At 41.1% G+C, this 26,476-nt stretch overlaps 1 protein-coding gene across 1 annotated transcript; it reads right to left on the bottom strand.

Moving 5' to 3' along the window:
- Positions 1–240: 240 nt before the first annotated feature.
- On the bottom strand, positions 241–8,199 carry cxcr3.1 (chemokine (C-X-C motif) receptor 3, tandem duplicate 1). Its single transcript, XM_048153748.1, has 3 exons — positions 8,116–8,199; positions 5,057–5,443; positions 241–2,757 (listed from the first exon to the last, which is right to left on the bottom strand). The coding sequence occupies exons 1-3, from the start codon at positions 8,167–8,169 to the stop codon at positions 2,017–2,019; spliced, it is 1,182 nt and encodes a 393-aa protein (XP_048009705.1). The 5' UTR covers positions 8,170–8,199; the 3' UTR covers positions 241–2,016.
- Positions 8,200–26,476: the final 18,277 nt, after the last annotated feature.

Here is a 26,476-nt window from a genome sequence, read left to right as displayed (position 1 = left end):
GACTGGAGTGCTGAATTGCAAAGCTTGTGCAAACATCCACATTGCTATGATCAGATGCTTTCTTAACTACTGTTTTCTCACTATTGTCATTTTTGTTGTGTTTATTTTGTTATTGTAAGGAAAGTATGCAGCTCATACTGTATTTACATGCTCATCTAAATGCATTCAAACTACTTTTTACCCCTAAACGAAGAACAAAAAAAAACTTCACTGGGTATATCATGACCTTTATATTGAAGCTAATTTGAAATAAAGGTTTTATTTATACAAAGTGGTTCAACAAAGTTGTACATCAAAATATAAGAAGACAGTAAGCACCAAAATACACATTTGCAGTTTTGCTTTACATCACAAGTAGGCCTTTAAGATGTTTTAATAATGTGTTTACAGCAAAATGAGATATTTAAAAACATTGTCGTAAAAAATAAAAACATAAGACAATTAACAAATACATTTAAGAACAATTCTAGACACTACATACAATAACTCCAGAACTTTAAATTGTATAACTGTATTTTCAAAAGTCTGATCCAAATGAGAATGCAAAAATGCAAATGAGAAATGCAAAAAATAACCTAAAGTAACTTACACATGTGCAAATAGAAATATATGAAAGTAAGATAAAAGACTTCTCTATATTCATGCATGTTAATCAGCACAGTCGTGAGAATAAAGACCTGTTCACACCAAGAACGATAACTATAAAGATAAGAATAAAGATAAATATTACAGTCCACACCAATGGATACTAATATTCTGTTTATTATAAGTGATATGCTGCAGTTTTGTCATCTGTTGTTTTAAAGGTGAAGTATGTAGTTTGTGCGACACTTGTGGCACCTAGCAGAATTACAAAAATAAAGCATTATTTTCAAACAACCTTGCCAACGCCCCTTTCGCCTTCCCCAGCTCGAACATCACAGCTCTTATGGGTGCTTGTGAAAGCATGTCTCAATGGGTAAATGTTGGCTACTTTCAATAAAAGTACATATTAGGAATACTTTAAGCTGTGTTGCTATGTGTCATGAGGAAGTAACTGAAGAGGCTAATTCAAACCCGAGCGCCTCGTTTATAATAAACCCATCCAACATATCACTTTAGATATACAAACATATTACTTATGAATGGGAGAAAGTCCAACATGCAATATGGCAGAATAAGTCCCACTTTCTAAATAAAAAAGTCAATCACCGATTGGTAAAGTCATTTTGTCACTGCAGCTGCCATTAAAAGCTCAGGTTTCTGTTGGAGCATGTACATTTGTCTTTCTGAACGGGTACATGATGATGCTGTATGATATTGAAGAGTCCGCTGTAGCTCGCATCGCAATGCCCCATGCGCTTTGACGTGTTCATGACCTGTTTATTACTTGAAGGTCTAAATGCAGCAAATTTTGGCTTGCATTTCTGTAACCGAAGCTGAATGTCTTTTCCCATGTAATGCGTCAGTCATGGTCCCATCCACTCCGGCTAAACACCCTTTTTGGCTCCACCTGCTACAGTAGCCACGCCCCAAACTCACACTATAAGTTGAGCTGGAAAGAGATTGATGGATCTGAGCAGAATGCTCTCAATGTTTTAATGGTGCCTGAGAAGCTCAACATTTACACTTTTGGGGGAGATAAACCCATGAATGACATACTAATAGTAATCAATGTACGATAAACTGGGTTTAGAGAATGTATCTTATATACTTCATCTTTGAAGTTGGGTGGATTCTGATTGTCTGTTAATGGATTTATTGTTAATCAGCTGGGAAAAGTCATTCTGAAAGTGATTCCAGTGATATCGTTGCTCTGCGTTGTTATCTTCATAGTTGTGGTGTGGACTTCATGATTCTCAGATGAATCATGATCATTAAAACTAGTTATAGTTACCATCCTTGGTGTGAACGGAAATGCTTGCATACTTAAAGCCATACTCTTCTGACATAATATGGATACAGATGTTAAAGGTTGCAGAAAAAGATGACATGGTTCCTGACTGTACATAAATTGGTTTGATGGCATATGATGTTTCAGAAGGCAGATGTGTGAGAGGTGTCCACTGACTCTGACCATACAGAGCTTTTCCGTGACACCACGCCTGCTGGGCCCTTCAGCGTGAAGCCCAGTGGTTTCAGCATATCCAGCAAGTGCTTGCGAAATTTCACCCCCACGAAAGCATAAAGGACTGGGTTGACGCAGCAGTGTAAGTAGGCCCATGTGGAAGTTGCTGTAAGAGCTACATCCAATGCTGTTTTGCTCTCACAAGATGTTTGGTTAATGGGACTGACAGTCACATTAAACAAATTACTTTGTATGGTGTCAACCATGAGGGTGATGTTATAAGGCGTCCAGCTGATGAAGAAAGCCAGTACGAGGGCTACGATGACACGGATGGCCCTCTTCTTCTGCATGCCCTGAGAGCCACGTCTCAGCCGCAGGAGGATACAAGAGTAACAGAACAGCATCAATACTGCTGGAATAGCAAAACCCAAAATATGGTAGAGCAGACGAGTGGCAAGCATCCAAGATTCACGATCAGAGGAGTAAAATGGAACACATTCTGTTTTATCCTGACGTCTGCTGTCCTTGACGGCCACAAGGAATTTCCAGTCAGGAATGGAGAGCAGAAGGCAGAAGAGCCAGACCATCAGGCAGCAACAGTGAATCACCATGGGCTTTTTACGAGAATACATCTGGACTGCGTGGACGATGGACAGGTAGCGGTCAAGACTGATGCAGGAGAGCATGAAAATGCCACAGTAGAAATTGATCTGATGGAGAAAGATGCGAGAATGAGAGAAGTTGTTTCTTAAAGCAATATTCCTGGTCCAGTACAAGTTAAGCTCAATCAACTGCATTTGTCAAAAGGTTCTTTAAATCATTAATACTACCATTAATAATAACACTTACTATTTTATTCAATTTATATTCTATTTATTTATTTTTTTAAAAATTTGTATCGTGCTAGACCAGCGGTGTCCATACTCGGACCTGAAGGACCACTGTCCTGCAGAGTTTAGCTCCCACCATCTGAGTGCAGTCCCCCCCAAAAATATAATTAAAAACCACGCTAAGTATTGTAAATAAATTATATATTCTTAAAATAATTATGTTAGTAGTAAAGCAATACAAATGCAAACGGGCGTTTTAAGTTTAGAAACATTTTGAGTCACACCTCCCTTGCCTCACAGTGGTTTGGTCCACCGCGCACGTCACACTAGAAGTCTGGCGGCGCCGGCGGGAGAGAACAGTTCTTCAGACAGTAACGTTAGTTAGTTGAGAAGAGTTCCAGTAAGTAGGCTGTCAAGGATATTTTATTCAAAAACATCGGATGAAGTGATTATTTTATCTTTAATACTGACGATGAGTAATTAGTTATAATTATTAGTGATGGGCAGATCGAGGCTTCGTGAAACACTGAAGCAGTTGAAGCAAATGTGCCGTAATGTGTCGAGGCTTCGAAACAATCTGACACCCGTCTTCATGGTGACCCCTAGTGGTCAGAACAGTGTAAATGCAACAAAACACAGGCCAAGCGTGCATTAAAAATACCCTTTAACAAATGTATTGCAAAAGCATTATTGAAAGTAAAAAAGATCAAATGCAATTAACTAATCATCTAATACTATTAAATATAGAGTGTCTGTATAATATGTGTTCTTTTATCAATTTTCAGGTCTTGTTTCTCTGTTCCATGGCTCAAGCTTAACAGGCCAATAAGAGATTACTACCATTATTCATTTTAATTATTCTAATGTCTAATTAAAACATCTACAAATGTATAAAACTGATCAGAGATCAGGTAAAACCCATAGACACTTGTTCAATAGTTCTCAGTGAAGCTACATGATTCATGGGTTTACTTTATCATCGCCCTCTATCGGTGAACCATTGAAATTTCGAACTGTTTTGAAATGTTTCGAAACAGTGATGACGTAATGAAGCCTCGTTTACTAAAATCACGTGACTTTGGCAGTTTGATACACGCTCCGAATCACTGATTCAAAACAAAAGATTCATAAAGCTTCGAAGCTTCATGAAGCAGTGTTTTGAGATCACCCATCACTAATAATTATATATAACTGATGATTTTTTTCTGTAAATCCGCTGTTTTAGCGATTATAATGTTACCTAGCTTGTTTGCTAGCTTGTTGGATACTAAGTCACCCACACCAACAACAACTAACATTGTGATAAGAATATGTGAACTGTAATAAGGCTAATAGATTTACTGTTGTGTGTTGGGTTTTGCTCAATGTGTATTCATCGTATTTTGGTGACTTGGTTGTAAACAACTTAAAAAATATTGCAATAAATAAATGATTTTGAAGAAGAATATTTTGGCCAATTTAGTCAGCTTTTTCATTGAACCAAAGAGAACGGTCTGATGAAATTTACCCCCCTGGCTCCAACCACCTCCAAAACACCTGGTTGTAAGTTTCTAGTATGCTTAGTTAGATGTTGATTAGCTGGTTCAGGTATGTTTAATTAGGGTTGGAGCTAAACTCTGCAGGACGGTGGCCCTCCAGGCCAGGGTTTCGACACCCCTGTGCTAGACTAACTGGGACTTGACACAGCACTTACATATTGTTGTACTATTGTTGGTTTGATAGCTTCTATTGGTCTCTTCATTTGTAAGTTACTTTGGATAAAAGTGTCTGCTAAAGAATTAAGTGTAAATGTAAGAGTGTTCCTCCAACTGTACTGTACAATGTGGTAGTCTGCAATTGTTACCTTATAGAGCTGTTTTTTTGTTTGTTTGGTTTTTTTTTTTTTTTTTTTTTTTTTTTTTTTTGCTTGATTTAACCCATAAAAATTCATTTTGTTAGTATAAATTAATGCATTTATGTTGATTCAGCAATATTAAATAATATTTTTGACCATTTATTTAGATGTTATCATTTTTAGGTTACCAGTGTGAATGTCTATAATAGAATTTATTGTAATTCATTCAATTCTATCACTGAATATAGGCAATAAAATTGAGAAGCAATGGACCAAATGATTTTATAAATGTTACTGCCATAAAAACTCCCGCCAAAACTTCTTGGCCTCAGAGATTTTGCCCACCTTGAACAGAGCTCCATTCAGTTTGCAGAGCGCTGTGCCAAAGATCCACCCCTTCACTGCCTCTACAGCCAAGAAGGGCAGCGTCAGCAGCAGCAGAGTGTCTGCTAAGCACAGGTGAAGGATGAAGATGTCTGTAACGTTCAAGCTCACCCTTTTCTTCCACATTACCACCAGAACCAGCCCATTTCCTACCAGCCCCACTACCAGCGCCAGAGAGTAAAGGACCGGAATGAAAATGGAATCAAAGTGCATGCTAGACTCCTGATCACACACAAGTCCTTCACCACAGCAGTCATCTTCATAAATCTCACTGTAGCTGTCATTGTAATCGACAGTAAAGCCAAGGGCATCCATTGTGAAGGTCATCTTTGTATCAAAATTCATTGTCTGCAGAGAAACATATATTAGAATTAGTATCTATTTCTATAATTTATTTTCAATACAGCATTTATTTATTTAGTTAGCTATACAATAATTTCATGAGTGTCCATTATTAATCAGTGTTTTAAGTGTGAGATGTTAAACTAGTGAATGTGCTGTTTTGTGTTTGGCAGCATTTTGTCTGAACGTGCGATTTAAAGTCTGAGGGTAAAGTTTCAATTTAGCCTTACATTTTACTTTGCTGAAACAACGTGTTTTGACCAGAAGGGGGCAATGATGAGATATCATGGCAGACACAAGCTCAAATTAAAGGGGTCCTTTGCCCAAAAATAAAAATTTTGTCATCATTTACTCACCCTCATGTCGCTGTATGACCGTGCAACACTTTTTTCTTTTTTTTTTACTTCTATAGAACACAAAATAAGATGTTCTGTCTTTTGTTTGTTTGTTTGTTTTGTCCATAAAATGAAGGTAGGGTCAAATGTTTTTTGAACCCCACTGACCTTTATTGTATGGACAAAACAATTTAAACATTCATAAAAATAGCTTCTTCTGTGTTTCTCTGAAGGAATTTTTCTACAGATTTGAAACAAGATGTAAATGATGACAGAATGTTGTATATTGCTGTATATATTAGGAATCATTCATAGCCTTTTCATATATTCATATCTTTGCAGGAGCAAAATTCAGGATTTTATAAGTGAAGTTACAGCGGCTTTTGCAACTGATTTTTTCAGGTGTTTTCATATTCACAGATTATGTGAATCACTCGACTGAACAGATAAGAGAAAATGAAAAACCACATTGGCCACAAAGCGCATTCATCACTGATGTCTATCTGTCATAATGCAATTCAGATTCTCATCACTGATGAAACTAAGCTGAATCAACTATGACCTTCAGGTTTGTTGCTGATGTATCAGTCTAACACCTTCCTGAGTGGACGTTCCTGGTAAAAGCACCATTTCATTGAAAATGAGACTGTGGGTAGTTTGGGCACACTCTTAAAAATAAAGCTTCTTTATTGGCGTCAATGATTCCACACTCTAAAAAAAATCCATAAAAATAGGGCACAATGTACTGTAATAATATAATGGAATTTTCCATATATATTTTTTACAAGTGTAGAATTTTGAACTTCATTGCGTTGTGTTTAGGGTAAAAGGAAATGTCCGTAAAGTTACTGGATAATGTCCGGGTAATAAGCTGCCAGTACTTTTTCTGTTATTTTACAGGTATATTTTTGGAACCTTTGCATTCCCCAACAAGTTCTTTATAGTGAAAAACGTTTCTTTAGATTATTAAAATGTTCTTCACACTAAGAAAAGATGGCGCTTTTAAGAATTGTCCAATGAACGGTTTTTGGGGACCCTAAAATGTTTGCGATAACCCCCCTTTCAGAACTTATAGTGTCCTGAACCCTACACTTTATGCGAAAGTGTTATTTACAATAATGTTCTGAATGTCTGTAATTGAAACCTGAAAACTCTGGAGGTGATATTTGTCACCCCCTGGTATTTCCCCTCATGTATCATCATGCAGTTGCAATAATGTCAGTCTGTTTAACTTTTAATATCGAAATCTTAAAATCATTAATTGTAATTGTAATCATTAAAGTACACTGTAAAAAAAATCCTGTTGTTTCTACGGAAAAATACCGGCAGCTGTGGTTACCAGAACAATACTGTAAAAATGACATCAAACCATAAACATACTTACGGAGTTACATGTGAATTTTACATTTTAAATATGTATATTTAACATTGGATTTCAGTACACTGTAAAAAAAAAATCCCAGTAAAATTTACGGTAAAATAACATATTTCATTAATTGATATAATGTTAATTTACCAACCCAATGAAGTACAAATATCTGTTTTGTATCTTTATAATACACTGACAGTCATCAAACCCAGTGGTGATAAGAGTCACATGATGAATCAAAGTTCATCACAAGCAGCTTTTCCACAAGCTGAGGAGGACAATACTAATATATAGAAGGAGCACACAGTGTCATTCACACACACACTAAACACCATCATGGTAACATGCATGAAATTTTAAAAATGCAATAAACATTAATTTAACAACATTAGATGTAACATAAAACCCTAATGTACATAACTGATTAGAAAAAAATGAGAAAAACTAAGACGAAACAGAGTTATTTCAACAAAAATTTATCAAATGTGAAGTGTCACGCAGGTAATTGTGGGAATGTCAATTTACGGTTTTTCACTGTAAATTTTACAATGAATTGTTATTTTTCACTTTCAAAAACTGTGAATTTAACGGTATTTTACCGTAAAATTACATTAAATGTACCGTTAGATCTATTACAATTATTCACCGTATATAGTACGGAAACTTTCTGTAAACCAATTAACAGTTTTTCACCGCAGCATTTTTACAATCTTTTACTGACTGAAAATCACGGTAATTTTTTACAGTGTAATTCGAAGCAATTCGAAACACACAAAAGCGAAATGCACAAAATATTATAGCGAGAAATAAATCCAATAATAAATAAATAAAATTAGTTGATCACTGATCATCTTCAAATGTAAAATTAAAACAACAGTTAAACATTCATTTGAGCAATGATACAATGTGACCGATCTATGGTTATGATGGATGGAGATCATAAAAGAACAAGGTCTGGAAGGAAGAAAACGTACCTGTGTGAATGTAGGACTCACAGTGGTCGAGAGGCACTGAAATGATTGACACATTGAGAGTTACACATTAATAGACCTAAAGGTCACGGCATGCAGATGAGCAGAAGAGAGACAGAGGAGGAGGAGACAGTGGCAAGGGAGCACCAGGGTTTAAAAGAGGAAATATGATAACGATCAGTTGCACTCATTCACAATTCTATTTCAAATGTTCATTTTGCCTTCTCAATGAAATGTGATGCTCTGGGAAATGCAGAAATATGATGCATGATAGGCTGACAAACATTGATTGTTCATTACATTAGTTATTGTTTGTCATTCTTATAGATTATGTTGTCTAGCAAACTACAACTACAGAGATATTGTAATTGTAGTTATGTATGCTAATTGACAATATTTCAGTCTTATGTTTATGTAATTTATAAGTCTTTTTTCAACATTTCAATCATAAAACAATAAAATCAGCCCAGCTTTGATATTTTATCACCAGTTATCTGTTTTTGTATCACAAATATATCAAGTTTATGTTTATTTTTCCATCAGTATGAAGTTGCTGATTTTGTAAAAGTAATTCTTGCAAAGTAAAACTTCTTTTGTTCCATCATGTTTCATCCTTATGTCACAGATGCTCATGCAACGGGATGTTTTTTTCACACCTTTACACCACGTCCTGTTCTTCAGTTTTTTGTCATTCTCACTTGCACACATCGCTGCTCACGTATATTCATTTGTACTTTTTGTTATCTGGTTTTGGTTTTCTACCTTATAGGTGCAGAGATTTTGTTAGTGTCAGGTTACTTGTCACTATTAGTCAAGTGAAAGCTACAAATGAAAAAGTTTGAAGGAGAATAGAGAAGAGAAATCTGGCAGAGTACTTTTAAGTAAAAGAAAAGGGAACTGGGAGACGATGAGCATAGATATAGAGAGAGCTAAAGACAGATCAGATGTGCGGTTCAGATAAAGAAAGGTAATCTTGACAAAATATTCAATTCTTAAATAGGCAGTAGGCCTATATGTCAAATACAGTTGAAGTTGCACATGGGGATAAGAGGTACCACCTGTCAATTTTTGTTGTACTTGCAAACCTCATGACCATAGAAAACAGCCTCAGACCTTAAAATACCAGCCCACACCAACCAAAAACTTCTCACTGGACTTTCGGGGTAACATTCTGTGATGTAAGTGACATAAGGAAATGTCACCTCTGTTGAAGAAAACAGCATATGCTGTTTAGGCATGTTTTGAAGCATGGCAACTGGTTTGAACTGGTTTATCCCCTTAGGATTCCACTGTACCGCCCGTGGTACAAATATAATTCAAAAAGAGACCTAGGAATGCTTTAAGCTGGTCTTTAGTTGGTCATGAGCTGGTTATAAGCTGGTCCTGAGCTGGAGCCAGTTGCACTGTAAAAAAATGATTGTGATTTTAACAGTAAAAGACTGTAAAAATGCTACGGTAAAAAACAGTTCATTGGTTTATAGAAAGTTTCCATACTATATACGGGGAATAACTGTAATAGATCTAATGGTACATTTTAATGTCATTTTATGATAAAATACCGTTAAATTTACAGTTTTTGGAACTGAAAAATAACAAGTCATTTTATAATTTACAATGAAAAAACATAAATTGGCATTCCCACAATACCCTGCATGACACTTCACATTTGACGTTGAAATAACTGTTTAGTTTTTCTTATTTTTTTCTATCCAGTTATGTAGGGTTTTATGTTCCATCTAATGTTGTTAAATTAATGTTTATTGCATTTTTAAAATTTCATGTGTGTTATCATGATGGTGTTTAGTGTTTGTGTGAATGACACTGTTCACCTTCTATATGTTAGTATTGTCCTTCTCAGCTTTTGGAAAAGCTGCCTTTGATGAACTTTGATTCATCATGTGACTCTCATCACCACTGTGTTTGGTGGTTGTCAGTGTATTACAAAGGTACAAAACAGACATTAGTACTTCATTAGGTTGGTAAATTAACATTATATCAGTTAACGAAATGTTTTTTTACTGTAAATTTGACAGAATGTTGTTACAGTTCTGGCAACCACAGATGCCGTTTTTTTTTTTTTTTTTTTTACTTTTTTACATTGTGCTTAGGACCAGCACTTGATCAGCTTAAATCAGCTCATGACCAGTAAGGACCAATTAAGGGCCAGCTTAAACCAGCTCAAACCAGCTGCCATGCTTCAAAACATACCTAACAAGCATGTGCTGTTTTTCAACAATGACTTTTGAAATTTTCATTCTTGAGTACTTGAGTAAATATAACTCTAATGCTGCAGTTCCTATAGGCAACAAAGCCGAGATGCTTGCAGGACATCTGAGTGTGTCTCTGGCCAGAGAGCCATTCTTATACCTTTTTCTTATTTGCTATTTTGCAATACTCAGCCACTTCAAAGTTCACCACATCTGTTCCAAACAATCACCTGGCTCCTTCCCAGAGGAGGAAACCCTCCCTATGACATCTTCACTTCATTTCATGGTAATGATTTTATTCTCACAACCACCTGCAGTGTCCTGGAAATACCCTAACTTGGCAAAATACTCAGTGGGTCACATGACCTTCTCCAGTGCTCCTGACATTGTGACAGTTGTTCATGCATAGGCCATAAGGTCTACAAAACACTTCTGGCTGTTTAATTATTCAAACTAATGGTTTTCTTATATGATTGATAAAACATTGTAAAAGAAAATATGATTGATAAAACGTCTCGGTTACGTATGTAACCCTCGTTCCCTGAAGGAGGGAACGGAGACGTACGTCAGTAGTGACCGACGAATTGGGATATCGCTTAGAGAGCCCTATCATCTTCGTGTAAACTAAAACAAGCCAATGGAATTGGCGTGCGATATTTGCATAATGCGCACCGCCCCCGACAGGTGTATATAAATAGGAAGCGGATGCAATCGCACTCTGTTTTTCGCTGAGGAGACAACTGGTGTCCGCACTACAGCGAGGGTACAGAAACTGTGGCGACGGGACGTACGTCTCCGTTCCCTCCTTCAGGGAACGAGGGTTACATACGTAACCGAGACGTTCCCTTTCAGTCGGTCACGTTCGACGTACGTCAGTAGTGACCGACGAATTGGGATCCCAACTAAAACGCCACAGTTACGAAACCCCTTCCAGTGCCCAGCGCAAGCTCAGCCGCCCATAGCACCGGCTGACGGTGAAGGGGGCGAGCTTACACCGAGAGAGTCTACTGCTGTCTAACCACTACCCACTAAGTAAACTAGACACACTGGGGAAGCGAACCCGAAGGGACGCTGCGGAGACCACTACCTACCCAATGGGGGAGGAGTTTACGTGGGAATACACATATGGACTGGCCCGGGGGGCAGTACGCATATGGAGTCCCTGGGATGGCTCCACCTGGTTAGGGGGAGACTCATCTGACAGGTGACAGCAGAGCTGGCTCTGCTAAGGGAAAGACACGGACTCGGCCCGTAGGGAGTTTTAAACCGTGGAAAATACACATATGGGACCGCTCACGTAGAGGGGTCACGACATATGGGCCCCAGCCAACAGACAGCGTCAGCGACGGATGTAGGCCTGGCATCAGACACTCCGCAATGTCCGAGCCGAAGGGGGAGGCGGAGGAGCTCGACAGGGTTCGCCAAGCGGGGAACACGACTGGAGAGAAGTATGCACGTATCCGGCCAGTGGCGGGAATGGCATTGCAAGCCGACACTTAGAGTGGGTACAGCACGTCTACCGACTAGTGGATGCGAGTACACGTGAAGATACCGGCTCTACACGTAGGCTATAAAACCTAGCGAACGTGTTGGGTGTCGCCCAGCCCGCAGCTCTACAAATATCTGTCAGCGAGGCGCCATGAGCCAGCGCCCAGGAAGAGGCCACCCCTCTGGTGGAGTGGGCTCTCAACCCGAGCGGGCAAGGCACGCCCTGGGATTCATACGCCAAGGCGATGGCATCCACTATCCAGTGGGCCATCCTCTGCTTGGAGACAGCCTTTCCCTTCTGCTGGCCTCCGTAACAGATGAAGAGCTGATCTGAGGTCCTGAAGCTTCGCGTTCTATCCACGTAAACGCGCAGAGCGCGGACGGGACAGAGCAAAGCTAGGGCTGGGTCTGCCTCCTCCGAGGGCAGCGCTTGCAGGTTCACTACCTGATCTCTGAAGGGAGTGGTAGGAACCTTGGGCACGTATCCAGGCCGGGGTCTCAGAATAACGTGAGAATCACCGGGCCCGAATTCTAGGCACGTTTCGTCGACCGAAAATGCATGCAGATCCCCTACCCTCTTCAGGGAAGCCAATGCAACCAGAAGAACCGTCTTAAGAGACATTAGTTTCAGATCGACTGATTGCAAAGGCTCAAAGGGATGACCCCGGAGAGCTGTGAGAACCAGGGTCAAATCCCAAGAGGGTACGGAGGAAGGGCGAGGAGGATTTAATCTCCTCGCTCCCCTCAGGAATCTGACGATCAGATCGTGTTTCCCCAGGGACTTACCCTCAACTGCGTGGTGATGTGCGGCGATAGCGGCAACATACACCTTAAGGGTGGAGGGAGACAGCCTTCGCTCCAACCCTTCTTGCAGGAAGGAAAGCACGGATCCGACCGAACATGATCGGGGGTCCTCTCGGCGAGAGGCGCACCATTCGACGAACAGGTTCCACTTCAACGCATAGAGACTCCTAGTGGAAGGAGCTCTAGCGGAAGTGATGGTGTCTACGACCGCTTGCGGGAGATCACTCAGAACCTCCGCATCCCGTCCAGGGACCACACGTGGAGGTTCCATAGATCGGGACGCGGGTGCCACAGGGTGCCCCGTCTCTGAGTCAGGAGGTCCTTCCTCAGAGGAATCGGCCAGGGAGGGGCTGTCGCGAGGAGAATGAGGTCTGAGAACCAGGTCCGAGTGGGCCAATACGGAGCCACTAACAGAACCTGCTCCCCGTCCTCCCTGACCTTGCACAGGAGCTGTGCGAGAAGGCTCACTGGGGGAAACGCATATTTGCGCAGACCCGGGGGCCAGCTGTGTGCCAGGGCATCCGTGCCGAGCGTGCCGCCGGTCAGGGAATAAAACCACTGGCAGAGGGCAGTTTCCGGGGAGGCAAACAGGTCTACCTGGGCCTCGCCGAAACGCTGCCAAATCAGCTGGACCGCCTGGGGGTGGAGCCGCCACTCGCCCGCAAGTGGAGGCTGCCGTGACAGCGCATCGGCTGCACGGTTGAGCACACCTGGGACATGAGTGGCCCGAAGGGACCTCAGATACTTCTGACTCCACAACAAGAGATGGCGGGCGAGTTGCGACATGCGACGGGAGCGTAGACCACCCTGATGGTTGATGTACGCAACGGCCGCAGTGCTGTCTGAGCGGACTAGAACGTGCTTGCCTGACAACAGCTTCTTGAAGCGGGCCAGCGCAAGACGAACCGCTAGCAACTCGAGGCAATTGATATGCCAATGCAGCTGAGGCCCCGTCCAAAGACCTGCCACTGCATGCCCGTTGTACGTGGCCCCCCATCCCGTGGCAGAGGCATCTGTGGAGACCACAGCGTGCCTGGACACTTGTTCGAGGGGTACTCCGGCCCGCAGGAACGAAGGGTCCGACCACCGGACAAGGGTGCGACGGCAGCTCGGTGTCACGGGGACACGGAGCGTGCCGCACTGCCACGCCCATCTCGGGACCCGGCCGCGGAGCCAGTGTTGAAGCGGTCTCATATGAAGCAATCCGAGCGGCGTGACCGCGGCTGCAGATGCCATATGCCCCAGGAGCCTCTGAAAAACTTTCAGTGGAACCGCTGTCCTGCGCTTGAGCGAACTCAGGCAGTTCAACACCGACTGGACACGCGCCTCGGTGAGACGCGCAGTCCGTGCAACCGAGTCTAGCTCGAGACCGAGATAAGAGATCCTCTGCCCGGGGGCGAGTTTGCTCTTGTCCCAGTTGACCCGAAGACCCAACCGGCTGAGGTGAGCTAAAACCATGTCCCTGTGTTCGCACAACTGCTCTCGCGAGCTGGCCAGGATCAGCCAGTCGTCGAGATAGTTGAGAATACGAACGCCCTGTTCCTTGAGGGGAACAATGGCCGCCTCCGCAACCTTCGTAAAGACGCGGGGTGACAGGGCCAGCCCGAAGGGTAGGACCTTGTACTGATATGCCCGACCCTCGAACGCAAACCGGAGGAAGGGTCTGTGTCGAGGTAGAATCGAGACATGAAAGTACGCGTCCTTCAGGTCTATTGCTGCAAACCAATCCCGGGGACGGACGCATTCGAAAATGCGTTTCTGCGTGAGCATCTTGAACGGCATCTTGTGAAGATACCGGTTCAGGACGCGCAGATCCAGGATTGGCCGTAGCCCACCGCCCTTTTTTGGTACAATGAAGTAGGGGCTGTAAAACCCCGACTTCATATCGGCTGGAGGGACCGGCTCGATTGCATCCTTCGCCAGGAGGACAGCAATCTCCGCCCGGAGAACAGGGGCACTGTCCAACGACACCTGAGTGAAGTGGACACCCCTGAAGACCGGGGGACGCCGGGCGAACTGAATCGCATAGCCGAGTCTGATAGTGCGAATGAGCCAGCGGGACGGGCTGGGAAGCGTGCTCCACGCCTCCAGACTCCGAACCAGCGGGACCAAAGGCACCACAGACGCACCGGGGGTGGGGCAGCAAGGCAGAGAGGGACCCGACTCGGGCGGCTTGGAAGCGGCCGCGAGTGGGGTCGGACTCTGCGAGGCAGCAGTGTGCATGGGAGACGGCGCACGGGACGCGGTCTGCGCCATCACACTGCCGCCTGCTGGCGAATGGGGAGGGTGCTGCCAGCGGCGAGGCGGGGCCTGGCACACTGGCAGACACACCTTGTTGTGACCTGGAGCTTGAGGAAACTGCTCTTTTTGTGGCAAAGTGGGTACCGCTGGACTCCGGAGAGCCAGCGGCGGTAGATAGACAGACGCCACAAAATCCCCCCGGCCCTCCTCCGGGGGTGGGAGAGCAGATGGAATACTCTCCCGAAGGGCAGGAACCTTCCGCTCCAGGTCGCCCGTCTCAGGGCCGAGTTTTCCCCGACCGCTTGCCACCTGGCTTGGCAGAGACGGGCTGGGCACCACGTCCGCGACCGGCACCCTGCTGTTTGGCTGGTGTAGGCTGCTGCTTTGCCGACTTAGCAGGGGCGGAGGAGGACGCAGGCGGGCGCCCTCGGCGACGAGCGGGCTGAGGCTGAGCCACGGGCGGCTGGGTGGAGGCAGCAGCGGACCGCCGTGGCATGACATGTCTGATAGCCTCAGCCTGCTTCTGTGCAGCGGAGAACTGTTGGGCACAGCTCTCCACCGCGTCGCCGAAAAGGCCGACCGGAGACACGGGGGAATCCAGGAACCGATGTTTGTCGGTCTCCCTCATGTCTGCCAAGGTCAGCCAGAGGTGGCGTTGCTGGACTACCAGTGTAGACATCGCCTGGCCAACAGAACGCGCTGTCACCTTCGTTGCCCGGAGGGCAAGGTCAGTGGCAGCGCGCAGCTCCCCAAGCAGCTGTTGGTCAGGACCTTCCTGGGGCATCTGCGACAGCGCTTTTGCCTGATAGACCTGCAAAAGGGCCATCGCGTGCAGGGCAGAGGCAGCCTGCCCACAGGCACTGTAAGCTTTCTCAGTCAGACCGGCTGAGAAATCACAGGCCTGGGACGGGAGACGCGGCTCACCGCGCCCGCCAGCGGTCGTTGGACACAACTGCATCGCAACAGACCGCTCGACTGGCGGGAGCTTCGCGTACCCCCTGGCTTCCCCGCCGTCCAGGGAGGTGAAGGCGGACGAGGGACCAGGCCCTGTACGAGCCCCATACGGAGCTTGCCAAGACCTGGTCACCTCCTCGTGTACTTCCGGGAAGAAAGGCATTGGGGCGGGACGCTGGATTTGACCAGCGCGACCCCCCCCAAGTACCAATCGTCCAACCGAGATGGGCCGGGACAGGGTGGAGGGTTCCACCCAAGCCCGACGCACAAGGCGGCCCGGGAGAGCACAGCCGCGAGCTCGGGATCCGATTCGGGCAACACTACCGTCCCGGGTGGCAGCGCGTCCGGATCTTCCCCCGAGGACTCAGGCTCACCTTCCGACGCAGCGGTCGACATCCGATCCGCCGCCAGCACACCAAAGGTAACGGCTGGACAGTCCGTAGAGGGCCCAGCGGAAACCAACGGTGGCACGATGGGTTGCGGTGCTGATGAGGCGGCAGGGGCCCGAGGAGCGTTTCCGCTCGGCGGGAAAGCCCTGACCGGAATCCTCAGGTCGCCCTCTCTATACAGCGCCGTACCGTCATTCCGGTTCCGGGGGCCGGAAAAAACGGTCGTACGCGGCATAGGAGAGGGGACCCCCGCTTCCTGAGACTTCAGGAAGGAGAGCCTCGACCTCAGCACCGCGATGGTCATGTTCCCGCAATGGGAACATGAACCATCCACAAAAGCTGCTTCAGCGTGCAGAATGCCCAAACACGAGATGCAACGATTGTGCCCATCAGCAGGGACCAGGGAACGACCGCATCCATTAACGCACAGACGAAATGACATACTGTCAGGGTTCGTCTGTAAAGCTCTTTTAGAAGGGGAAGTCAACTCACTCGTGCTGAAGCACCCAGGGAGCGACGCGATGTGTCAGGTACACCACTCCCTGACACACCGAGGAACCGGCCCAAATCGCTCACACACACACTCTTTGTGTTGCTGTGAAAACAGCAGTTTTAGAGCTTATAGCTCAGCTCCTCGGACACTCGCGACCTCGCTGAACGTGCCCTCTTCACCAGCACTAAAAGCTCGCTGTGATCCTCTTCTGTTTTTTGTTTTAGAATAAATAACAAACGAAGAAAAGAGTCTTCTAAATAGGACACCAGAGAATGGCTCCGAAGCGAAAGACAGAGTGCGATTGCATCCGCTTCCTATTTATATACACCTGTCGGGGGCGGTGCGCATTATGCAAATATCGCACGCCAATTCCATTGGCTTGTTTTAGTTTACACGAAGATGATAGGGCTCTCTAAGCGATATCCCAATTCGTCGGTCACTACTGACGTACGTCGAACGTGACCGACTGAAAGGGAACATTATGATTGATAAACATATATTATTGATAAAACATTGTAATAAATTATTGTAAAATAACTGTAAAAAATTATTTTCATGACGGAGAACGTCAGGTAAAAGTCACTACAGTCATGATTCATTTTCAGGACTTTCAGGCGATCTAAAGGGCTAGTTCACCCAAAAATGACATTTCTGTCATTTACTCACCCTCATGTCATTGTGGAACACAAAAGAAGATATTTTGAAGAACTGTTAGAAACCAATGTATTTTGGTTACCATTTACTTCTATGTAGGGGAAAGTGGGGTACAAAGTAAGGATAGTTGTAACAGACAAAGCTTAGTGTACTTACTAGTTGTTGTTCCTGCCAGTATAATGAGACTTGAACCCACAACCTTTGGGTTACAAGTTTGACTCTTTAACCATTAGGCCATGACTGATCAAAATTCAGAAATATTTGGAAGATATAGCTGAACATGATAGCAAAAGTAAATATCTTATTTGAAGTGAATTTTTCATCTCAGTTTTTAGTGTTTATTTAAAATGACAAATCTGCTATCATTTTAATCTCCAATCACAGATAATGCTTAGCTAACTAGCAGAAGACACTATCAGGTTAGCTATTAGCAACACTGGCTACTAGCTATTCTAGGACATTAGTGATGTCATTCACATATAAACTCAGCAAAAAAGAAACGTCCTTTCACTTTAAACTATTTTTTCCCCAACAAATTTCTTAAAAAGTGTCAATATTTGTATGAACATAAAAAAAAAATCAACAACTGAGACATAAACTGAACAAATATGATGAACAGAAATGGAATTAGTAGCAGTCAGATTTACCAGTTCTTGCTGTGAAATGTGCTCCACTCTCTCACCAAATCACGTGTCTTGCAAGTTCTCGAACACGTCTAGGGACACATATAGTTACACGTGGTTTGGAACTGCAAGGGCGATCAGCTGTCCTTCCTGTCTCCCTTTAGCACTGTCTTACATTACAGACCTTGCAGTTTATTGCTCTGTTCACATCTGCACTCTTCATGCCTCCTGCAGCAGGTCTGTGGCATGTTCTCGCAGGTGATCAGAGACCCCTGGGCATCTTTCTCCTGGTGTTTTTCATAGTTAGAAAGGTCTCTTTAATGTCCTAAGTTATTAGAACTGTGACCTTAATTGTCTATCTCCTGTAAACTGTTAGTGTCTTAAGGACTGTTCCACAGGTGCATGTGCAATAACTGTTTATGTTTCATTGAACACGCATGAAAAAAAATGTTTAAACCCTTTCCTAAATATCAGTAAAGCTAATTTGGATTACAAAATCATCTTTAAAATACAGTATCTAAAAGGGATGGTTTTTATTTAGTTTAGTTTATAACGTTTTGTTGAGAAACCATGGTGAGGCTGAGAGTCAATATTCAATGTTCAGAAATTTAAAAAAGAAATGTAAAGCGTTCTCTTCGTGTCCTGTTCTGTGAGCGCTGTGTGTGGAGGGAGGGGTGTGTCATGTTAAGCTCGTGCTAAGTGTTTTTCTGAAGGTGTAAATGTGTTTCTTCACCTATTCCTATTTGACCACATTATGTTGAATTATGCAATAGCTGCGTTTTGCAGTGTTCATTGTCAAACTCCAAAATTTGCTTCTTTTTTTATTAATAAAAGTGCTATTATTTTAAATGGAAAAGGTTGATAATTTTATTTCTTTGACAAAATATTTCATATTCTCCTTTTTTTTTATTAGATCATATAACAAGTTACAACATGACTCTTAAATGTTACAACGTGCCCTGCCAATGGGGAATGTCATAATATTTCACTTCTATTCTTGACCTGCTTTCCCCTACAAAGCAGTGGCATGCAGAGGTGTACTGAAATGAAGAGGCCTCACTGCTTTATACATTTTTTTAATCCAATATAAATTCATGGTGCAGTTACACATGTTTTCCAGGTTAAATAAATAAATTAAGAATAATTATATTATTTTGTATTTTTACATTAACAATAATGTTCTATTTATATTTCTCATCAAGTTAGAGCCTTTTAGGCATTTTTACATTTAATCCAAAATAACTATAAGAACGCAGTAGCACATTTCATATTTCATGTATATTTTATTTGTGGACTGATGTTCAGCTGTTCTTTTTAATAGTCACATTATTTTTGGATCATCAGTGATCAAAGCTTGGTAAACACTGCAAGTGTCATGATGATCTTGGACCTATAGAAGTACCTTTAATTTCACCAAGGTGGTTTCTCACTAAAAAAAACTCATAGATCATGTTTTCAAGTGATTTTGACGTGACATCAAGTGGAGATATTTAAGTGGGCAAATTGTTTACTTACTTTTGAATTAGTCTTCACCATTATTTGTAAACTCAGACTGATTTGCAGACACAGAAAGCGTGCACAAAAACAACATTTATTGCTTGAACAGCCAAGAGAGACTTTTGCCTGTTCATTCTCAATTACACCCCAACAAACTCACGGCATGCAAAACTCAATAGGTTCAGGGGAGGCAAGAGAGATGCTGTTTCACACTGTGAATTTAACTGCTGCTGTTGCTTTCGGACAGTGGCACTTTAGAAAAAGTGATTTATACACTTTGTAATATCATATTTTCTAATAATTATGTTCTTTTATTTTTGTGTTGAGGATTATTTTAATTTTTTGAGGAGGCACTGCGTTCTGTGAGGAAACTGCCCTGGTACAAAAAAAATAAAATAAAAATATCATATTATTGTTTCACAGAAAAAAAAGTTTTACAGGGTTGGAATGGCAAGTAAATGATGACAGAATTTAAATTTTTGGGTGAACTATCCCTTTAAAAAGATAGTGGAAACATGTTCAGATGAGACATAATTTAGGCCTACTGTACAGGCATTTAACATGGTGTTTGCTACCACTAACTGACCTCTTTAGCAGTAGCAACATTTGAGTAATTAAACCTGCAGTCAGAGGAAGTCTGACCTAGTTTGTAGCTGAAACTTTTCAGCGACAAATTATGGAAATCAAATGTGTGTGTGTTAAAATGTTTGTTTCTATCTTTCTATTGAATTAAAATACCAAGGATATATGTGGTAGTATTGTCTATACATAAAACAAATAAATGTTAGTAAACTGAAGGCTACTCATGACATCTATTTTTGGATTGTGTTTCTGGTGAGTCAGTAGATACTTTACTTCTGTGTCCGTAATCTCTGCGGTATTTGTTAGATTAAGAACAAGAATAGAAACAAAAAAAGAAAATAACTTATCCGGTATGTGCAGCTCAGGGTCTCTTTGGCCCTTTCTCATTCACATAAACATGACTTTAACTTTATATCTTTTTGGACTGTTTGACTTAGCAAACAAAAAATGAGTGAAATATGAACTAGGAAATTAGTAATTATTAGGTTAATATTTATGATCAGTTGTTGGGGGGAAAATTGGTCATGTAACAGCGAGACTTGTTTTCCAGTAACAATATCATGTCAGTATGGGTTGTTCTGTTAATATGTAAAACAAAATAATATTGAATGCAGCAGGTGTTGTTGCCATGGTTTTGTTTCATTTGAGGAACTGAGAATACTAAGACAAAAAGTAACTTTCATGACACTGCACTACTTCTATAACAAGACTTCTCATTTAATTTTTACTCTTGTTTATCAATATTGTCATGGTATCCTGCAGAAATTACAACTTTTCTTTTTTTTCTTTTTTGCTGCTCAGAGAATAATGCTGTTTTTATAGTAGTTAGGCACATGACAAAAGCTGTAAGAGGTTGGGTGCAACAGCAAGACCCTTGACAAATCATGAAGAATGGCTTTTTTAAAAAAAGATTTTAGGGAAGTGGAAAGAGAGGGAATTGCTGAGGCTAAGAGAAAACTGCTGTTTATCTATCTTTATAGGAAATGTGTTTGGTTATTAAATATTTTATGATGTTTATTTGATTGACAACTGAATGATTCTGACGATTGTCAGGAAATGCAGTTTCAGACAAATTTAAATTTAAAATACAATCATAGAAACAACTGCAACAACACTGCCACATTGATAATTCAAAACCCCTTCACTTCCTCGATATACAAGATGAATAGAAGATGCACCCCACCACATTACCACGTTCTCACCCATTTTGAGAGGTGGGATGGAGTATGACCGCACAACTGTTTCTCCACATTCTGACCTGTGTTTTAAACTTCTGTCAAGTGATGCGTGTATTTTGCTCTGTCTCTCAAGGTGACTGTTACTGTGACAAAAGTAACATCTGTAAAAAAAAAAAAAACATTTGAGTCTTTCTTGAGTTTCTGTGCCCGCTACACCTCTGTGGTTTCCTGTGCTGTGCTAGAAAAGAAAAGAAAAAAACCTGCAGACAGGAAATATCACTTTTCTTCTTAAGCCCCTGGCCCCTTTCGCAGAGCATACGGTAAGTATGTTAACTCTTGAACTTCCTACAAATACTTTGCATAATGCATATGATTTATTTCTTCTTACTGAAGTAGTTGCATAGTTCCCATTCGAGTCAAACTAAATAAATAAAATAAAATACAGATATTCAGCTTGGTAGGTCTCCATTGAGCACCCTTGATATAAAGTACAGATTTACTCAAATTCACTACTTGTAAGCATGTTAACAAAGGTTGGTATTATCGTAGTATCATGTCAAGGGAATATGAGTGTTGATGGATCTTTTCCCTTGAAGAAAATCTAAAGTTCACTGAGAATCACATAACACAAGATATCAAGCACTATTATTCACAAACTCAATATAGACAAACACAGTATTTGTGTGTGTGGGTTTCATGTGAAGGCAAAGTATGGTATCCTTTGCATTTAACCCATTGCACATTAGTCATTTCCTGCTGTTATTGAGAATTGAATCGGGTTACCAATAGGCCATGACTTCCCTAACTGTGGTCTTTATCTGTGGTCTAATCTGTGGTCTTTCACTAGTGATGCACATTGATATTTTCAAAGGAATATTTATTCCAAATTGGGGTAGAATAAAGTCTAGAAGAAAAATTTTGGAATGATAAATGGTGAAATATTTTTTGGATTGAGAGAATTTTTGTACTCAATTTATTTAAAAGTACACTAAGCATTTTTTTTTTTTTTTTTTTGCTCCAAATTAACAAAATTTAAATAATCAGTCAATACATCATCAATCCTTCTTCCAAAATGTGTTTTTGCCTTACCCTGATTTACTATGGTAAGCCTTTCATAAGTGTTTATAATGTAGAGCTGTCAGGATGGTTTTGCAGGAAATTGTGTATAATAATATCTGTAAACAATGCTACAGAGCTCATAATAAAATGAGAATTAACATTGGCTTGGCTTTTCTGAGACAGCGAGAACTGAGGGATTTGTAATGTTGTAAAAGCAACAGTGTTTTTATTAGGCTACTTAACAGTGTTCATTGTAAAGCATTATTTATATTGTGAGGGGTCATTTCATAATGGTTGTAGAGCTGTGCTGGAATTTTTTTTTTTTTTTTTTTTTTTCAAGGAAGTGTCGTGTCTTTTAATGGTAATTATAGCTACAGTGAAGTCATCAGCTAGTCAGCATCCTGTCCATCTAAACTGAATGTTTTGCACAACCACCCAGAGATGAAGCACAACCAAAGCAATGTTCTTCCACAAAATGCATGCAGAAAAAAAATGCTGCTGGCGCCATCTTCTGGTCAGACGTGGGAATTCATTCGGTGCCCGATTCTCGCAGTGCATTATGGGTATTCCTTAGCTGTTGAGCACCAAGACATATAAATTCTTTTTTTTTTTTTTAATTATGTCTATGGTTGTGCATACGCCGCTTGTACACTCGTTATTGCGATGCATTGTGAGATTGAACGAGTGCACTTGATAACATCCACTATGGTTTCGACACCACTACAAATGGCTGTCCCCTCAAAAAGTGCCCTATTTAAAGGATTAGTTCACTTTCAAATGAAAATTACCCCAAGATTTACTCACCCTCAAGCCATCTTAAGTGTATGACTTTCTTCCTTCTTATGGACACAATAGGAGTTATATTAAAGGTGCCCTAGATTCAAAAATAGATTTTTCCTTGGCATAGTTAAATAACAAGAGTTCAGTACATGGAAAAGACATACACTGAGTTTCAAACTCCATTGCTTTCTCCTTCTTATGTAAATCTCATTTGTTTTAAAGACCTCCGGAAAACAGGCAAATCTCAACATAACACCAACTGTTACGCAACAGTCGGGATCATTAATATGTACGCTCCCAATATTTGCATATGCCAGCCCATGTTCAAGGCATTACACAAGGGCAGCCAGTATTAACGTCTGGATCTCTGCACAGCTGAATCATCAGACTAGGTAAGCAAGCAAGAACAATAGCGAAAAATGGCAGAAGGAGCAATAATAACTGACATGATCCATGATATCATGATATTTTTAGTGATATTTGTGAATTGTCTTTCTAAATGTTTCGTTAGTATGTTGGTAATGTACTGTTAAATGTGGTTAAAGTTACCATCATTTCTTACTGTATTCACGGAGACAAGAGCCATGTCGTTGTTTTCATTATTAAACACTTGCAGTCTGTATAATTTATAAACACAACTTCATTCTTTATAAATCTCTCCAACAGTGTGTAATGTTAGCTTTAGCCACGAAGCACTATCAAACTCATTCAGAATCAAATGTAAACATCCAAATAAATACTTTACTCACATGATCTGATCCATGCATGCAGCATGCATTACGAACATCTTGTAAAGATCCATTTGAGGGTTATATTAGCTGTGTGAACTTTGTTTATGCACTGTATAACTGCACTTATAGTCGAGAGCTCGGGGGGGCAGGGAGCGAGAGACTTAAAGGGGCCACAGCCTGAATCGGTGCATAGTTAATGATGCCCCAAAATAGGCAGTTAAAAAAATTAATAAAAAAAAATCTATGGGGTATTTTGAGCTGAAACTTCACAGACACATTCAGCGGACACCTTAGACTTATATTACATCTTTTGAAAAGACATTCTACGGCACCTTTAATAAATATCCTGACGCATCCGAGCTTTATAATGGCAGTGTGTTACCAATATGAAGCTGAAGAAACAGCATGCATCCACATCCATCCATCATAAACGTGTACTCCACATGGCTCTGGGGGTTAATAAAGGCCTTCTGAAGCGAATCAATGTTATGAAAAATACAGAACTGGCGTCGTGTCAGTTAAGCTTTTTTCATAAGTTGAATAGGGAAGGCGGTCTGGTGGAAGCTAGATATTTTACTCCATAACTTGTTAAATATGGATTTTTTTTTTACACAAACGCATCGCTTCACTTCAGAAGGCCTTTATTAACGCCCCAGAGCCGTGTGGAGTACGTTTATGATGAATGGATGTGGATGGAGACACTTTATTCAGCTCAAACACATTGGTATCGCTCATTGCAATTATAAAGCTCGGATGCATCAGGATATTTTTTCAATTTAGATTTAACAAGACTTTTCATCAGAAAGAAGAAAGTCACATACACCTAGGATGGCTTGAGGGTGAGTAAAGCTTGGGGTAATTTTCATTTGAAAGTGAACTAATCCTTTAAGGGTATAGGGGAAGATTTCAGCTTCTGAACTGACTTTTAAGATCCTAATGTTATTAGCAGGCTATCTTGTGTGGTACTTTTTGTAGATACTTTTTTGAATAGTTGAAGATAATTCAATACAACTAAAATACTGAATTTAATGGAACATATGAAATTATAAGTGAGGTTGCAGGATCTATAACTGATGTTTGTTTCTGGATGTGTCAGCATTTCTCTCCAAACCTCAGCAATAAAATGCATTTTATTGGCTCTGCTGTCATCTAGTGGAGAAAACTAAGAGTTACCCTGTTTTACATAGATGTTAAAACAATAATAGCTAAAAGAGAATAATAATAGCTAAAAGGTGTTCACCAAGCCAAACATAACAAACAGAAAATAATCAAATACCACGTGTTTTATTTTTTATGGCAAATTTTCCAAAATCTTTGACATAGCTTTTCAGTTTAGCATTTATTTATTTATTTAATGCTGTATGAAACGCTTGCAATTCCAATTTTGCGTAAAAGGTGCAAGTGAACATATATCACAAAATAATTTGGTACAACTAAATTAATGATAATAACTCTGGGCTATTCATAATCACATGACAACCAACATGCCATAACACTAATATCATACAGAGAGAAAGGAGTTCTTAAAGGTGCTAAAGAGGGTCTTTTCGTCGACTGAGAAACCAAAGACTGTTACTGAGTTTTTGAAATGAGTGCATGCGTAAGAACAACCCCCCACCTTAGAAGGAACGCCTCCCAAAACTCGTAAACACTCGTATTGGAACACGAGTGTTTACCACCGGCATTCGCTGTGTCGTGTTAGTGGATTCATTATGTCGGACTCACCGCAGGTAACTCATAATCTGCAGTTGTTACTCCTGTCTCCTGACAAAAACATTGCATGCGGCGCCTGTGGAGTGTGGAAAGTTACTGGAGCGCGCAGCCACGCACGTCTCTCACAAGGAACGTCACGGCAGTGATTGACAAGCCAGAGGGCCAATCGTTTACGCGATGATCACGTAAACGATTGGCTGATGTTTTTAAGGCCCCACCTCGTGCACAGATGATGTATATTAATATTATTCCTTTCAGTGCACCTAATAAATAGTCTTTTATCAGTTAGTAAAGACAGTTTCAAGTAATATTGCAAAAATGTATAAAACAAAACATCCTCTTTAGCACCTTTAATACTTCCATAATGTAAAAAAATCTATTTATCCTATTATAAACATGTGGGAGTGTGTATGTATTCTGTAGTGGCCATAAGTGATGTCTGGAGGGATCATTTGTTTTAATGACCCTACAAGTTCTATTAAATATTTTATACTTTTTAAGTATTTTAAATATGAGGGAAAAATAAAACCCTTAACTTGGATAAGGTATTTTTCTGACAAAATTATTTAGCAAAAACTACAGCTACAGGTCTTATTTTATTAAATCAACTGACTCCAAGCACAAGTGCAATATGCTTACAAAATCTTTAACAAGCTTTTAAAAATATTTAAATAATGTCAATTTTCCTAGGCCGGACATCACTTTAGCCCATACTATACATGAATACAAATGAGAACATGCATGGTAAGTCACACTAAAATCAAAATTGACTATTCTTTTTTTTTTTTTTTTTTTTTTTTTTTTTGGAATACTGCAGCATTTATTATAAATATTATAGATATTCATGCATATCAACATATTTTTTATTAATTATTTTATATTTTAATTATTTTGCCCTCGTAATTTTTAATCACAATAGGAAAGAAAAGACCATCCCTTCTTCCATTTCATGTTGACTTTAAATGAAGACA

Source organism: Megalobrama amblycephala, linkage group LG13 (genome assembly GCF_018812025.1).
Source record: "Megalobrama amblycephala isolate DHTTF-2021 linkage group LG13, ASM1881202v1, whole genome shotgun sequence".
Classification (NCBI taxonomy): Eukaryota; Metazoa; Chordata; class Actinopteri; order Cypriniformes; family Xenocyprididae; genus Megalobrama; species Megalobrama amblycephala.
This window is presented reverse-complemented; position numbering and strand designations above follow the sequence as displayed.